Source organism: Lepidochelys kempii, chromosome 7 (assembly GCF_965140285.1).
Source record: "Lepidochelys kempii isolate rLepKem1 chromosome 7, rLepKem1.hap1, whole genome shotgun sequence".
Lineage (NCBI taxonomy): Eukaryota > Metazoa > Chordata > Testudines > Cheloniidae > Lepidochelys > Lepidochelys kempii.
Window position 1 is genome coordinate 30,859,527 of NC_136386.1, and position 14,965 is coordinate 30,874,491.

The 14,965-nt window shown below is 61.2% G+C and overlaps 3 protein-coding genes across 6 annotated transcripts; 1 reads left to right on the forward strand and 2 right to left on the reverse strand.

Moving 5' to 3' along the window:
• Positions 1-7,179, reverse strand: GPR137 (G protein-coupled receptor 137). Of its 2 annotated transcripts, none has more exons than XM_073351740.2 (7): positions 5,857-7,172; positions 4,816-4,865; positions 3,896-4,121; positions 3,431-3,580; positions 2,896-3,024; positions 1,084-1,190; positions 1-717 (listed from the first exon to the last, which is right to left on the reverse strand). In XM_073351740.2, the coding sequence occupies exons 1-7, from the start codon at positions 6,220-6,222 to the stop codon at positions 552-554; spliced, it is 1,194 nt and encodes a 397-aa protein (XP_073207841.1). In that variant the 5' UTR covers positions 6,223-7,172; the 3' UTR covers positions 1-551. The 2 variants fall into 2 exon arrangements, with proteins under 2 accessions (XP_073207841.1, XP_073207842.1); XM_073351741.2 differs by lacking the exon at positions 1-717 and adding an exon at positions 1,835-2,023 and having other exon boundaries at positions 1,102-1,190; positions 5,857-7,179.
• Positions 7,180-7,651: 472 nt separating this feature from the next.
• BAD (BCL2 associated agonist of cell death) lies at positions 7,652-9,692 on the forward strand. 2 transcript variants are annotated; one of them, XM_078853639.1, is made up of 4 exons: positions 7,652-7,675; positions 8,045-8,202; positions 8,539-8,711; positions 9,312-9,692. In XM_078853639.1, the coding sequence occupies exons 2-4, from the start codon at positions 8,079-8,081 to the stop codon at positions 9,438-9,440; spliced, it is 426 nt and encodes a 141-aa protein (XP_078709765.1). In that variant the 5' UTR covers positions 7,652-7,675; positions 8,045-8,078; the 3' UTR covers positions 9,441-9,692. The 2 variants fall into 2 exon arrangements, with proteins under 2 accessions (XP_078709765.1, XP_078709764.1); XM_078853638.1 differs by lacking the exon at positions 7,652-7,675 and adding an exon at positions 7,689-7,803.
• A 379-nt stretch (positions 9,693-10,071) lies between these two features.
• Positions 10,072-11,643, reverse strand: LOC140915257 (glyoxal reductase). Of its 2 annotated transcripts, none has more exons than XM_073354835.2 (2): positions 11,586-11,643; positions 10,072-11,172 (listed from the first exon to the last, which is right to left on the reverse strand). In XM_073354835.2, the coding sequence occupies exons 1-2, from the start codon at positions 11,609-11,611 to the stop codon at positions 10,308-10,310; spliced, it is 891 nt and encodes a 296-aa protein (XP_073210936.1). In that variant the 5' UTR covers positions 11,612-11,643; the 3' UTR covers positions 10,072-10,307. The 2 variants fall into 2 exon arrangements, with proteins under 2 accessions (XP_073210936.1, XP_073210937.1); XM_073354836.2 differs by lacking the exon at positions 11,586-11,643 and adding an exon at positions 11,339-11,459.
• Positions 11,644-14,965: the final 3,322 nt, after the last annotated feature.

Here is a 14,965-nt window from a genome sequence, read left to right on the forward strand (position 1 = left end):
CACAAACACAAACCTTTTATTGAGCCTGGGGTGGAGGGACAGGACAGCACCAAAGCCTTGGGATGCGAGGGCAGCGCTGGGGAGAGCTCTCGGAGAAGCCAGGAGCTGGCGTGCATCGGAGGGCACGAGCTGGCACCTGAGCCACAGTCTGGCACCCCACGACAGCGTGACCCCCCAGGGATGGTTCAGCTGTAGGCATGAATCCAGAGGGGGAACTCCTGACATGCAATGCTGCAGCACATTCAGCGGCAGAGGGAGGAAACAGTCCATTCTTCCTTTGTCCCACGGGGGGACACTGGGATCCCTGCCCAAACTGGCCTGCACCCTCAGAGGCTGCAGCGTGTGGGGTGGTGCCAGAGCCATCCCTGTGCAATGGGGGGGGGCGCGGTTTGGTTGGGGAATGTTCAGCTGGAGGGTGCACAGAGCTGGGTTCCCTCCACTTCCTGCACTCTGAACTCATCCCTACACATCCCACCGCCCTCCACACTGTCGAGTCCTCGTGCCCGCATTTCACCAACGTCCTCCTGTGACGCACGGGGTGGGGGGCGCACCTATGTTTGCGGGGTGGAGTAGAGGCTGTGGTGGTGGCTGGCCTGCACAGTGACCTGGGAGAAGAGCAGGGGGGTTGTGGGGGGCTGCCCCCCCAGCCAGTCCGGATCCCTCCCAGTCCGGCCAATGGCTCCATACCAGCTGCCGCTGCCCAGTCGGCCTGCCAGGCTGCAAGGCAGAGGGGGGGAGTTACATGGGGTGGGGGATCCACCCCCAAAGTACCATCCCCCCCATCCCACTCCCCAGAACAGGGTCCCCCCCATCTGCCCCACCCCACCCCATGCAGAGCCCCAGCAGGCACAAATCCAGAGGGGTTAGCTCCCAGCATGCAGTGCTCCAGCACCCCAGCAGTGAGACCCCATTGGGGGTCAGTTCTCCTCCACGGGCCTTAAACCCCATTGGAGGGAGGACCACCCTGGGGCTCCCTTCCCACCCATTTAGTCTCCCCCCCAGGGGGTGTTACCTGCTGCTCTCCCTGGGGAGGGGCTCGCTCTGGCACTGCCTGGGGGACTGGAAAGTTGGGGGGGGGGTTACCTGCTTCCCTTCCTGCGGGGGGGCCCCTCGTTCTCATACTGCCCGGGATGGTCGAAGAAGTAGGACCGGGAGCCCCCGAGCTGCCCATTGATGATGTGATTGGCGCTCTGCCGGGGGGGCGGAGGAGAGAAGAGAGAGGCTATTACTGGAGGGGGGAGGCCAGGTTTCTCTTCACAGCCCTCCCCCTTCCCCAGGTGGTTGCAACCCACCAGGCTGATCCACAGGACAAAGGCTGTTCTGTGAGGGTGTGTGTGTCTGTGTAGATCCCCCCTACCAGGTTGAGGCCTGCGACACCTTGTGGGGGTCCCCCACTCCTATCAGACCTGCCCCCCACCTGTTGTGCTGTAACAGTCCTGCCCCACAGAGGAGGAGGATCCCCTATATTGCGCCAGCACACTGTGCCATGAGGAGTGGGTTGGGGAATCCCCCATTGCTGGGCGGCACACTGTGGGGGGTGGGCCCTTCCTGACCCCAGAAGCTGCTAACTGACATCTCAGCAGGCTACGCCTCCTCCTCCCCAGCCTGGCATAACAAGTGGACCTGCAAACCCACCCTGACTGCAAGAAGGGAGCGCAAGCTCAGAACACGTCACAAGAGCTGGGGCCAGAAAATGCTGATGGGAAAGGAGCAAACGGAGCAGTAGGCCAACAGATTTAACACAAGGGCTGCTAAACAGAAGACTTGTCGGCCCAGAAATCAAGGGACCAAAATGGGTGTGTTGGAAATTAGGCCTAACTGGTGGACAAAATACCGAGGGGCTGGGCTGTCCTGACCCTCACTCCCTTCTGGGGCCCTTCAAAGAAAAGACTTTGGGGACGGAAGAAACAGGCTGATAACACCGAGGGACTGAGACAGGAGACCAGGAAGAGGCTGGCTGCTCCCCCATCTCCTGGGACCTCTGGATCCACCATGACACCGTTGGGCCTTTGTCATCCTGACCCTAGGAGATACTTTCATCAGACCGGGAAAAAGACGGACCCAGATGACATCTCCACCAGCTTTATTAAATCCAAACACCTCCTGGGAGACAGACTGTCACCCCACCCCATGCGTCCTTCTCCTCTCCCCCTCCCCCATTATTTCTTCTCTTTCCCCTCCCTCTCCTTATGCCTCCTGTCTAATGAGTGGCTGGCTTAGCCAGCCCACACTGCATATTTTGCAACTCTGCCACACACCTATGACCAAAGAGGCAGTTCAAAGCAGGGGCCTGAGGAGCCCGGAGCAGCTGGGGGGGCCCTGTGCCCAGCCTGTGTTTCTCCAGCAGAGAGGCTGCAGGTGAAAGTCGGCTCCACAAAGGGCACGTTTCTCACTTGGCCGGGAGTTTTAATTTCCTATTGTGTGTTTGTCTTGTTTTGTTTTCTAGGGACCAGAGTGGGACCTTAGCAATGACACCAGCCCAACCTGTCTGAACTAATTTCTGCTCCCCACCACGGGGCATTATTACACCTTTACTGGCACCTCAGAGGCCGCCAGACGGGTTTTGCCCTTCCAGAAACTCCCCCGTGAGGGGAACGGGCACAAGGGCTGCAGTTACAAGTCTGGCTTCTTCACATTTCAAACACTTTCACTGATTCGCCTCCCTCTATCTGTATTTGGCACCCAAGGTTCAGAGGGTGTTTAATGGGGTGGCTGCCATGGGGCTGAGCAGACCAAGGTCTCTGTACTCAAACCCCCATTAAACCTTGGTTAGAGCTAGACAGTGCCAGGGTCACGCAAACATCCTTGATTCTCTGTGTCCAGTTATTCCTCCAAAATTAACCCAGCAGGCCCTGCTCCACTCCCACAATCCTGTGCTCCCGCTGCCCCACTCACCAGGTCCTGGGGAGGGCGGTGCACCCGGAAGAAGCCCACCAGCAGGGCAGTTGGCAGCAGCTCCCACACAAAGAGGATGAGGCCAAAGACCAGGTATCCTTGGTCCCCCAGGTCAGTAATCAGATCCGCCTGGAGGGGTTGCGGGAGACAGTTCAGATTCCTTTGGGGGTCTGGCCACCAGCCCTGGGTGCCCCCTAAATCCTCACCAGCCAAAATGAGGCTCTGCAGAAAGGCTGAGGTGCTGCCCCCCAAGGACAGAGAGCAAACAGTGGGGAGAGATTGTGCCCAACTCCCCCAAACAAAGAGCTAGAGACACCAGTCTCCATGGAAGGGCAGCCCCACCGAGTCACCTAACCTTCCTGAACCACACCCTCCACCAAGTCCTGGAGCCTCCCCCCAACTATCCCCCACATGCACCATCCCCCCAGCCCTCTGGAGCCACTCACTCCCCTGGCTCCGCCACCTCCACCCCGCAACACCTTGCAGGCCCCCCCGCCTCTCCATCAGTGCCACCCCCCTCCCTGTCTGCACTGACCTGGTCTGAAACATTGTACCAGTCGTAGTCGAAGGAGTCCAGCCGGGTGTGGGAACTCAACGCCAGAGCCACCAGGTTGTAGCAGGCACGGCTGGCGTGCAGCAGCACCATGGTGCCACCCATGGCTGCTGTCTGGCACACTGTGGTGCCCTGGGGAGGGAGGGAGACAGATGCAGGCACCATACCTGGGACCCAACCTCCCCAACCCATTCCCACAGGATTCCTATCAGGCCTGTGGGCCCCCCCCAACCCACCCAGGTAGCATGGTCTCTGGCCAGTGCCAGATGGCACCCCCTAGAGGTAAGCTCCATGTCCCATTCCCCCCAACCCTGGGGTCAGATTGGAGTCAGCGCCTCCGAGAGGTAAAGGGCCCCGTATACCATCCCTAACCCTGAGTCAGCCAGTGCCCCGGCTCTGGGGCTGGATTGGAGCCAGCGCTCCCTAGAGGAGAAGGATGTGTCCCACCTTGGCCTGCAGGTAGAGGCTCGTGCTTGGTGAGCCGCGAGCCACGAGGCAGAGGCAGAGTGCCAGGGTGATCGCACCCAGCACGAAGAGTGAGTCGTTGATGAGGACACGGGTCAGCACCACGGCCCAGGGCTCGGCCCGCCCCATCCGCACCACAAAAGCACAGGCCACATTCACTGCCAGGAACAGCAGGCTGGCACCCAGGCAGGCCCCCCGCACAGCCAGCCTGCAGGAGAAACTGAGACTGGAGGGCCAGCCTAGAGACGTACTGCTCCCCTCCTGCCCTGGGGGGGCAGATCCACTCCGCCAGGTCCCTTCCACTCCCCACCAGCTCCCCTGCCCCGTCCTTACCCGATCCCTCTGCACAGCTCTCCCTCCTCCCCAGATCCCTCTGCCCCACTCAGTGCAGCTCTCCTACTCCATTCCCTGCCCCTCCCACTCTCCCCAGATCCCCTCCTCACCACAGTCTCCCATCCCTGCCCCTCCCTCATCTCTCCAGCTTCCCTCTCCTTCCCCCCAGCTCAATCCCCTAAGAAGCTTTGCTGCTGGGCTCAGAGGATGCTACTGGGGCGGGGGAGTGCCCACACAGGGAGCCAGCCCAATCCCACTCCCCCCACCAGCCTTTGTTCCAGCCCTGCCCAGGGAAGGGGGGTGAGCATAGAGCCTCTATGCCCATTAGGCCAAAACCACCAGCACCAGGGAATGTGGGAGACGGAATCAGGCTGGGGGTGGGATGGCCCCATTTCAGCTGAGTGATTTCTGGGTTTTATCCCTGGGTCTGGAAGGGGAGGGGGTGTAGTGGGTTCCAGTGTGGAGAGGGGGTGGCAGGACATCTGAGTTCTATTCCCAGCTTGGGACGTGGAGGGCCTGTAAGTGACCGCATGGATATGGGGCGGGGGGGAGTGTGGGGAGATACTCACAGCCCTTTGGTCATGTTCGGGTGGTACTTAGCTTTAGCCTTGAACACCACCTAGGGAAGGGGGGGCAGAGTTAGGGTCACAGCCTAAACGGCACCCCTCCACCAGTGCATGCCCCGCGCAGCATGGCTGAGGAGGCAGAGTCCAAGGGAGATGAGTTGCAAAACATCAACAAACAGAACATACCCCCCTAGCTCCCAACAAGCCAGACCCAGCTGTGGTCAGAGCGCACCAGAGCCAGCAGGGATGCAGGAAAAATTGGGGGCATGGCAGCAACCCCCCCATGTGCAGCCCCTCCACTCCAAAGGGAGAGAGGCTGGGTCTCTGAGGCCTGTTCATCCCCCACAAGACTCACCACTAATGCCAGGATTTCATTAGAGGCAAAAGGTCCCATATCTCATTCCTCACACCTCTCAACAAGCCAGTTCCCCCTCTCTCCTCCCCTCCCTGCCCTGTCTAGGACAGACTGGCGCAAGTGCACCCTAGAGGGGAAAGACCCTGTTTCCCATTCCTCAACCCCATAGCCAAATAGTCCCCTCCCTCCATTCCACTCCCTCCCCCTAACCCCCCAACTGATCTTCTGGCCCATGCTGAAGTCCTCTCCATGGGGCAGGGACCAGGCACTCAGCATAGCAGGACACAACTCTCTGGAGTCTGGACACTCCTATGACCCCATCACTGGGGTGTCTGGGCACCTCCACATATATTTACGCAAGCAGCATATGAAGGGAGTGGGGACTAGTGGGTTAGACAGCAGGTAGGGGGTTGGGAGTCAGGATTACTGGGTTCTGTCCTCAGCTCTGAGAGGGGAATTAGGTCTAGCGGGCTAGAGCCGGGAGCCAGGACTCCTGGGTTCTGTCCGCAGCTTTGGCAGAGGAGTGGGGTTTTGGTGGTTAGAGAAAGGGTTGGCAGCCAGCACTCCTGAGTTCCATCCCCAGCTCTGGGAAGTGCCAGGCAAGGAAAAGTGAAGTTGTGCGGAAACCTTAGTTGATGGCTTTTACTCACAGGGCTGAGCAGTGCAGCGCGCCCCCCCCCCCCGATTACCTGGGCAAAGTAGAGGTTCATGAGCGTCAAGGTGAAGAACTGGAGGCAGACAGGGCAGCAGTACAGCAGCCAGTAGAGGAAGGGGCCCAGCTGGTTGGCCTTGAGAGTGTTCTTGAAGTAGAAGGAGAAGAGCGTGGTGCGGAGGGTGGCCCAGAGCAGGCAGAGGAAGAGGAAGACAGTCTGATAGCTGAGCTTCTTGTGCCGGTAGAGCAGCACCAGCCACAGCTGGGCATAGACTGAGAGGAAGAGCAGGGCGTACAGCGCTGTGTACAGCGCCGTGAGCCCCAGCTTGACGGCCGGGGGGAAAGCTGGCGTCAGGCGCTGGGCTGGCACAATCACCGTCAGATTGCTGGCAGCTTGCTCCATGCCCAGCCGTCTCTCTGAGGGGAGGGCGCGCGGACCCCAGCTAGAAGAGGGCTATGAGGGGAAGCATCCCCTGAGAGCCAGGGGAGGATATAGCAAGGCTGGTATGGAGAAAGAAAGGTGCCAGGGGGATGTGGATTGTAGCAGAGTGGGTTTGAGGGGCCAAGGGGGATGCCCTACTACAGCGAGAAACAGTTTATCCTGGGCTCAGGGGTGCTATTGCTGGGGGCACAGCTTGTCCTGGGGTATTTCCCTAGGGGAAATCTGTCTGTCTTGAGCAGGGGGTGCCAGTGCTATGGGGGGGCACAGTGTGTCCTGGGCTGGGGGTACCGCTGCTGTCTGGGACAACAGCGTGTCAAGAGATCAATTCCCTTTCTGAAGTGTTGAGTCCAGCATGTAGGGAGGGAGAACCAGCTCCCGCGGATGTATGTGGAGGGGGGGGTCCAGCCCACCCTGGACACCCCCCCCCCACGACAGTTCCCCAACAGCAGCACCGGCTGTGGACATCACAGCCTCCTCCACAGGAAGGGGCAAAGTCCTCGGGCAAGAGAGGCCAGGGGGGGCCCGACAGGCTCAGGCTGCTTCATGGGGGGAGAGGGGGCAGCCCAGGTTAAAGGGCGATAGGGAGGACTTGGGCCTGCCCGGCGTGAGGGGAATGCCCCCAACCCTAATACTCCCCTTGTTCTATGGGGCTCTTCTCTGCTCCCTCCCCAGCCTCACTAGACACCAGGGTCTCCAGGTTACAGAGTCCCCCACTCCTCCTCCCCAGCCTGGGGGCCCTCACTTAGGGGCTCCCCTCCCGCTGCGCCCCAGCACGAAGGTGCCCGGACTCCTGGGTCCCCCGACCCACCCCAATGGCGTATCCTCTTCAAAGGGTTCCTCAAAGTACCCCCAATTTGGGGGTCCCCTAACGCTCCCCCACTCCCTTTTCCCTCCCCCGGGTCCTCGGACGCCAGGGTCCCTCACCGCCTCCCACTAAGAGACCCCCGCCTTAGAGTCCTCGGACGCCTGGGTTCCGCAGCCTCAGCAGGGGCAGCGGCGATGACAGCAGCCGGCAGCGACTAGCTACGCGAAGTGCGTAACCTTCCCCACCCCCACGCTGGAGACGGCTCCACCCCCCGCGCAAGCGGCGTGAGGCAAATCGGAAAGAGCCCCGGCCATAGAGAACGAGACGTGAGGTCGGCGAGAGCGCCACTTCCTGCCGCCATCTTAGCTACGGGCAAATGAAGCGCCCCCACCCTAGTGACCCCTGAACAGCCCCCCAGAACCCTTGCACCCGCCATGTCACTCCCCCCAGCCCAGTGCCCGCCACCGCCTCTGCACTCCCCTGCGCCCCCACCCTAGCGCCCCGCTCGCGGGGAGATTGACGGGGTGGTTGGCGCCGGCAGCCTCATGAACTCGGGGCGGGAGACGGGGCCGACTGAGGTCACTAGGGGGCAGAGCTTCCCCCCGTGATGTAGGGAATCTGTGATTGGGCACGGGTGGTGTCAGTCCCTATTGCCCGGGTGACTGTGGCTGGGTCCGCGATCCCGGGTGTAAATAGGAAGGATTGATTGATTGATAGCATCCCCCCCCCCCCCGCGGGTGAGTGAGGGAAGGGAAATCCCAGGAGCTGAGGGGGAGACTGGGGGGGCTGGAGGTGGGACGGGATACAACCCCAGGAGGGTGGGAGAGGGGAATCCCAGGTGCTGAGGGGGGGTAGATCCCGGGGTGCGGAGGGGCCCAGGGAGATCAGGCAGTCCCGGGGGTAATGTCGGGGAGCCCTTTTTCCCGAGTGAGGGGCCCGGGGCTATGCACCCCTTGACATCCCCGCCTTCTCTTGCAGCGCGGCGCCCGGGCGCCATGCCCCGCCCCTGAGCATGTTTCGCATCCAGGAGTTCCCGGACGAGGTGTTCCCGGGGCGCGGGAAGGAGTCGGCTGCTCCCCCGGAGTCGCAGCAGGCACACACGCCCGGCTCCAAGCAGCCAGGCACCCCCACAGCTGGTGAGACCCCTCCGCGTGCGGACTGGAGAGGGCAGCCCTAGTCTCAGCATGCTCATCCTCCCACCCCCGAGCATTGTCCACAATGGGGTCACAGATCTTTCCATGGGGAGGAGCTTCTGCCCCTTGTAACACACAGCTCGGGGGAGTCCCCCTCTCCTAGCTATCCCCTACGTGGGGCTTCCAGACCTTTCTGGGGGAATTCCCCATCCTCACAAAGCATTGCCCCTTCCCCACCAATGCCAGGGCTTCCAGCCTTCCCCTCCAGGTTTGTGGGTGTGTTTGGGTGTATCAGTCCCTGAACTCCAACCCCTCAATTTCTTCCCCCTGCCCCTCCAGAGCTGCGAAACCGGATAGGGTCAGACCCCCCATCTCTGGAGCCAGAAGTGCAGGATGAGCCAGGTGGGGCATTCCGGGCACGCTCACGCTCAGCCCCCCCTATCCTCTGGGCTGCCATGCGTTATGGGCGGGAGCTGCGCAGGATGAGTGATGAGTTTGACGTGGCGCTGCAGGTGAGATGTGTTTAGAAGGGGCAGGGGGCACATGGAGAGGGGATGACCCCCATGGGAAGATGAAACAGGGGAGAAAGGAGGGCACAATCCCTGGGGGGCAGTTGCACTCAAACTGCCAACCCAATGGGCTCCCCGGTCTCAAGCCAGAGACCTGTGGCTGGCATTGGGAGGGACCCATAAGATGCTGGGGACCGAGGGGCAGGGGTGGGGAGGATTTGGGAAGCTAAAAAGACTTCCTCACTCACCTCAGAGGAACCCTTCCAGCACCCACTGGAGGTGGGTCCATCCTTCTCTCCCCCACACACAGATTAGGTGGGGTGGCATTGCTCACCTGGCCAGGGCCATCAGCATGCAGTGCCCATCAGAGAGGCAGCCAGTTGGCTCACCCACACAAGGGAGGGGCAGGCATGGAGCACTGCAGAGGGAGCAGGGAGAAAGTGGGGGAGCATCAGGGAGGGCAGTAGAGGTGGGGGGCTGCCAGAGGAGCAGTGGGGGGTGTTCATGGGAGGGCTTGCTATGTAGGGTCAGCATCTGCAATGGGAGGAGGCACTTGCAGGGGGGTGTCCCCACTGGGCTCTCACTGTCACCCTCCCCCTCCAGGTGCTTCCACGCCCCAAGAGTGCAGGCACGACATCCCAGATGCACCAGGGGAACAGCTGGAAAGAGACCCTCCAGGCCTGGTTGGGGCACAGACCTGCCCGTGATGCCCCCCCTAGGAGCTCCAAGTGACTGCAGCCTCCCTGCTGGGGTGATGGAACCGAACTCTGCAGGATGCCAGTGTCTCCTGGGAGGAGGGCGATGTGGGGGAGCTCTGTATGGAGCATATTCCCCCAAACTCCCCCCTACCCAACCCTGGGGGTAGGCAGTTGCCTGTCTCTCCATAGGGTGACTCCTGACATATATCTCTGGGGGGACAGGGGGAAAGAGGCTGGGTTTTTTACACTATCCGGGGAAGCTGTCATAAAAAACAGGTATTTTCTATGGCTACCTTTATTAGTTTTTATTGCATCTCTGTTGTGGTGGTACAGCCACCGTCACAGGTGCCCCCCTTCCAAATCCTAGGCACAGACACCTATGCTCCCCACTGCCTTCCCCGCCCCAGCCACACCGTCCCCGCAACCATGCACGCCTGCCACTGCGCTTCCCCACGGCAGCACTGCCTCCCCCATCCACAGCACTACCCTCCAGCCACACGCGCCTGTTACCCACTCCCCTTGTTTAGTACCACCCCCGGCCACATGCACCTACCAACCAGTTCCCCTCCTGCAGTGTCCCCAGCCCCCCCGGCCACAGCCACACGCATCTGCCAGCCTGTTCCCCTCCTGCACCACTGCCCCCCCCCGCACCACTGCCCCCCCAGCCAAGCATGCCTGCCACCCTGTCCCCTGCCTGCAGCACCGCCTCCCCTGGCCACACACAACTGCTACCCTGTCCCTTTTCTGTAGCAGCACCACCCTCTCCAGCCACATGTGCCTGCCACCACATCCGAGTTCCTTCCATCTTCCCTCCCCCCTGCAACACTGCCCCCTGCCACGCATGCTTACCCCCAACAACGCACCTGACCATGCCTCCCCCCACACACATGCACCTTCCACTTTATGTCACTCCACTGGGGTCCCAGCAGTAGTGCCTACTGCAGTCCATCGCCCCCAGCTCAGCCATGTCCTCCGGGCTGAGGTCCCAGCCCCAAAGTTGGGCATTCTCAGCCAGGCGGGTGGGGTTGACAGACTTGGGGATCACCCCCACACCCTGGTGGAGGGCCCAGCGTAGAAGAACCTGGGCAGGGGTACGTCCCTGGCGCTCCGCCACCCGCCCTACCTCTGCCCGCCCCAACAGCTGCCCACAGCCCAGTGAGGCATAGGCCTGGAGATGGATGCCATGCTGCTGGCAGAAGTCCCACAGCTCCCGCTGGGGCAGCTCTGGGTGGCACTCCACCTGCAGCACAGCTGGCGGCACCTGACAGTGGGCCAGCAGCTCCTGCAGGTGTCCCAGGGTGTAGTTGGAAACGCCTATCGCCCGCAGGTGCCCAGCGTGGTACATCTGCTCCAGCACCCGCCAGCTCTCCCAGCGCCGCTCCCGGTTGCCCTTGTCCCCTTGGGGCTTGCCCTGTGTGCCTGGCCAGTGGATGAGATAGAGATCCAGGTAGCCACAGGCCAGCTGCTCCAGACTGCGCAGGCAGGCGGCCTCGGCTTCGACCTTGCCCTGGTCCCGTGGACCCAGCTTGGTGGTGAGGAAGACGTCAGAGCGTGCTAGGCTATGATGGGGCAGCAGGGCACCCAGTGCCTGCCCAATCGCTGCCTCATTGCCATAGACAGCAGCTGTGTCAAAGGAGCGGTAGCCATGGGCTAGGGCAGCGTCCACACACTGGGACACGAGCTCAGCCCCTTGCAGGCGGAAAGTGCCCATGCCAAGCAGGGGCATTCGGGTTCCACTGTTCAGTTGCACAGTCTGCTCCGTGGGCCTACGGGAGGAATAAATGCAGGTGTTAGGGACGCCACCGCCGCTTTCCGGGCAGTGACTGGAGAGAAGGCGTGTGCATGCAAAGCCGAGCTACAACCCTGCACGAGAGGGAGGGGACGCCCATGCACGTCTGCGCCACGAGCATCCACGGGGATATGCGTACGAACCTGCCCGCCGCAAGCGCGCGAGGGGGATGCGGGACTCGCCCTAGCCTGCACCGCGAGGGTGCACGAGATGCCAGCGCAGATCCGCACCGTGCGAGGTGGAGGGGATGCGCTTATTGACCCTGCCCCGCCCTCGCCCCGGGGAGCCAGTGCACCCACCTCCAGAGTCCGGCCGCCCACGGCCCAGGCGCCGCCCCGCCGGCGGCGGCGACCCCCGGGGCGCTGCCCCAACACACACACACTCACTCACCCGAGCGACGCCCCCGCCTCCTCCATGGCTCCGGCGCAACTTCCCCCACGTGACCAGGGGGCGGAGCCGGGACCTTCCAATCCCCGTCGGGGGGCGGAGCTCCTGGTGCGAGGGCTGGAAGAAGTGAAAGAGGGAGCGCGCGCCGCTCGCACTAGGGAGCTGTCCGGCTGCTGTCGAGCGGGGCCAGGGCGGGGTGCGCTGCTGCAGTCATGCAGCTTCCCCGGGTGCACACATGCAACCCTGGGGCTTTAGATCTGCCCGGCTGCATCGTGCATGCACGTACCCCACGCTGCACTTCTGCGCCTCACGAATAAAGTGGGGTGCTAATACTCCACTTTTCACCCCTCCGGGCCAGGCATAAATCGGGGTGCACCACGCTGCACCCCTGCCTTTTAGCTATAAATCAGTTTGCATGGTGCATGCATGTATCCACGCTGTATCCCTGTGCCTTGGGTACACATCAGGGTGTATGTATGTACCTTACACTGTACCCTGGTATAAATTGGGGTGCATGCTGCATGTGCGTACCCCACACTGCACCCCCTGTCCCTCGGGTATAAAGGTGCATGAATATATCCCATACTGTATCTAAGGCTTAGCTATAAATTGTGGCACACAGAGCATGCCCCATGGGCATAATTCAGAGCGCAGAGTTTGCTGAGACCGCTGCTATCATGCTGGCCAATATTGCCTCTGTTTCTTTGTACTCCCTCATCTGTTTATATTCATCTGTTCAGATTGGAAGGGCTTTGGCAGGGACTGTCTTTGTTCCAGTTGTACAGTGCCTAGCACAATGAGGTCCTGGTCCATGACTAGGGTTCCTAGGTGCCACAAAAAGAAAAGGAGTACTTGTGGCACCTTAGAGATTAACCAATTTATTTGAGCATAAGCTTTCCTGAGCTACAGCTCACTTCATCGGTGAAGTGAGCTTCACATCAAGCTCACGAAAGCTTATGCTCAAATAAATTGGTTAGTCTCTAAGGTGCCACAAGTCCTCCTTTTCTTTTTGCGAATACAGATTAACACGGCTGTTACTCTGAAACCTAGGTGCCACAGTAATACAAATAATGAAGGGTGAATGCATGTACCCCACATTCCACCCCTGTATAAATCCTTGGTGCACATATGTACCCCCATGTTACACTCCTGCATCTTAGTAATAAATCAGAGAGCATGGTGCATGCACCAACCCCACACTGCATCCCTGCGCTTCAGCTATAAACCAGGGTGCACAACAGCATGCATGTACCCATACTGCATGCCTGCACCTCAGGGTGCATGCTCAGTATGTGCACTATGAGCTTTTACTGCTGCATGGTTTCTACCTGCATGCCACCTGCTATGTCTCTGTTCTTATAGGTCAACAGACAACCCATGGCAACATATTTGTGACATGTGCATTCTGCTGTGGGCATCTCCTGTGGTAGAGCTTCTGCCTTATTGGGGGCCCCTAGCACAGCACTCAGCCCCACACCTGGGCAGAATCTCCCCAGCCCCAGGACCCAACAACAACCATGCTAACCTCCCAATCCCATGGGCAACATCTTCCCCCCACCCTACCCTGTTAGCCACCAGCCCTCACCCTGGGGAACTGCCCCTTCCCCAGCACTGTCACATTAAACCCCCATCTTCTGTGGAAGATGGAACCCCCACTCTTTATTTCCCCTTCCTCCCTTGACCCTGGGTGAACCCCCTCCCCTGCCCAAACCTTCCCCCCGACCATGTTACCATCCCGCCTCTAGGAGAGCCCCTGCCCCTTACTCCTTCCTTGTCCTGGTGGACCCCTTATTCCCTGTTGCCCCCCCCCGCCTTCGGTAGTCCCCTCTCCTCCCGATCACATTACCTCCCTGCCCAACCCCGGGGAACCCCTTTCCCGCCGACCCCTTCATCCTGCCAACCCCAAGGGAGCCTCCCCTCCCGTCCCCCCCCAATCTGCTGCCCTCGCTCTCCTTAGGGGGCCAGGACTGGACTCCCTGGTGCGGAGTCTGAATGAACCTGCAGGGTGCAGAACCAGCCAACGACCAGCAGAGGACGCCCCGCATCGCTGCCTGGACGCTGGTTTGGAAGTAGCAGCATGGGGTGAGGGGCGGCGCAGGAGTGAATGAATCCCGAGCCAGCGCTCCCCCTCGCCCCCCACCCCGATCCGCTCCTAGACTCCATAATCACCTCCCGCTCCAAGGGAGACCCCCCACGCATGACTCAGCTCCAGACCCCATTACCACCCCTCAGCCCTGAGTGTCCCCTCGGCTCCCAGATCCCATCTCAGACCCCCAAAGCAACACCTGACCCCTAACCCCATAGACGCCCCTCAAGCACAAGGAGGGCACCCTCGCTTGAAACCATAGTCCAGCAACCCCTTCCCCCTCTCGGAAGCTTTCTTCATACCGATCCCCACAGCGCCTCCCCCACTGCCTAGGAGCCCCCACCTCCCACCTCCCCCCCCCCGCCTGGGAGCCCCTCCACACTCCACATCTCCCTCACCCCCCAATGGAACCCCCTCACCTTCCAGCCTTGTATCTCCCACCCTATGCCCCCTCTCAGCCCCCCCCCCCCCGCTGCAACCCCAGATTTCAATGCTGACCTGCCCCCATCGGCCAAATTCCCCCCCCCCGCCGGATCTAGCAGAGGAATATACCTGAGGCACCCCCGCAACCGGTACCGCCACAAACCTGTATGGGGGCATAATCCTGCCCTGGAAAACGCCCACTGAAGAGGGGGACTCCCGGGACCCCTCCCTCACAGTGGGGAGAGGAAGGAAGATGCCCCCTCCTCCCCACCCCACTCACTGGGGTGGGACGAGGGCTGGGAGCTCCAGGGTGGTTTGCAATGGAGCTGGCTAGATGGGGGAGTAGCAGGGGGGAAGGGATCAGATAAGAACACGGACTCTTTCCCCTTCCGTCTGGGAGCCGCAGACAATGGGGGTGTCTGAAGAATGCGACGAGGGGAACAGCCAGACAGGACTACAGAATAGGAGAGGGAAGGGGGTGACTGGGAGCTCCCCCCACAGCCAGCGCTCCCCCCACTCCCTACAGCGCCCCCTGCTGGAAGAGGCGGGTCTGGAGAAGCCAGGAGTTCCTCCCACAGCCGGCTCTCCCACCACTCCCTACAGCGCCCCCTGCTGGGAGAGGGGTTTCGGGGATCCCCCGGAGAACAAGAGGGGGTTGAGGGCAGGTGGGGAAGCGTTTGGAGGGGGAACTGGCGGCTGAGGACATATGCCGGAGAGCGTTTGTAGGATGGAGCTTGGGGGGGGCAGTGTCTGGAAGAGAGGGATTGGGGGGGAGGGAGCTGGGGTCGGGGAGCAGCAGAGGCGCAGCTGGAAGGTTTCCTCCTCCCTTCGTCAGTGTCTGACTTGCAGGCGTGGGTGCGGGTTTACTAGTTTG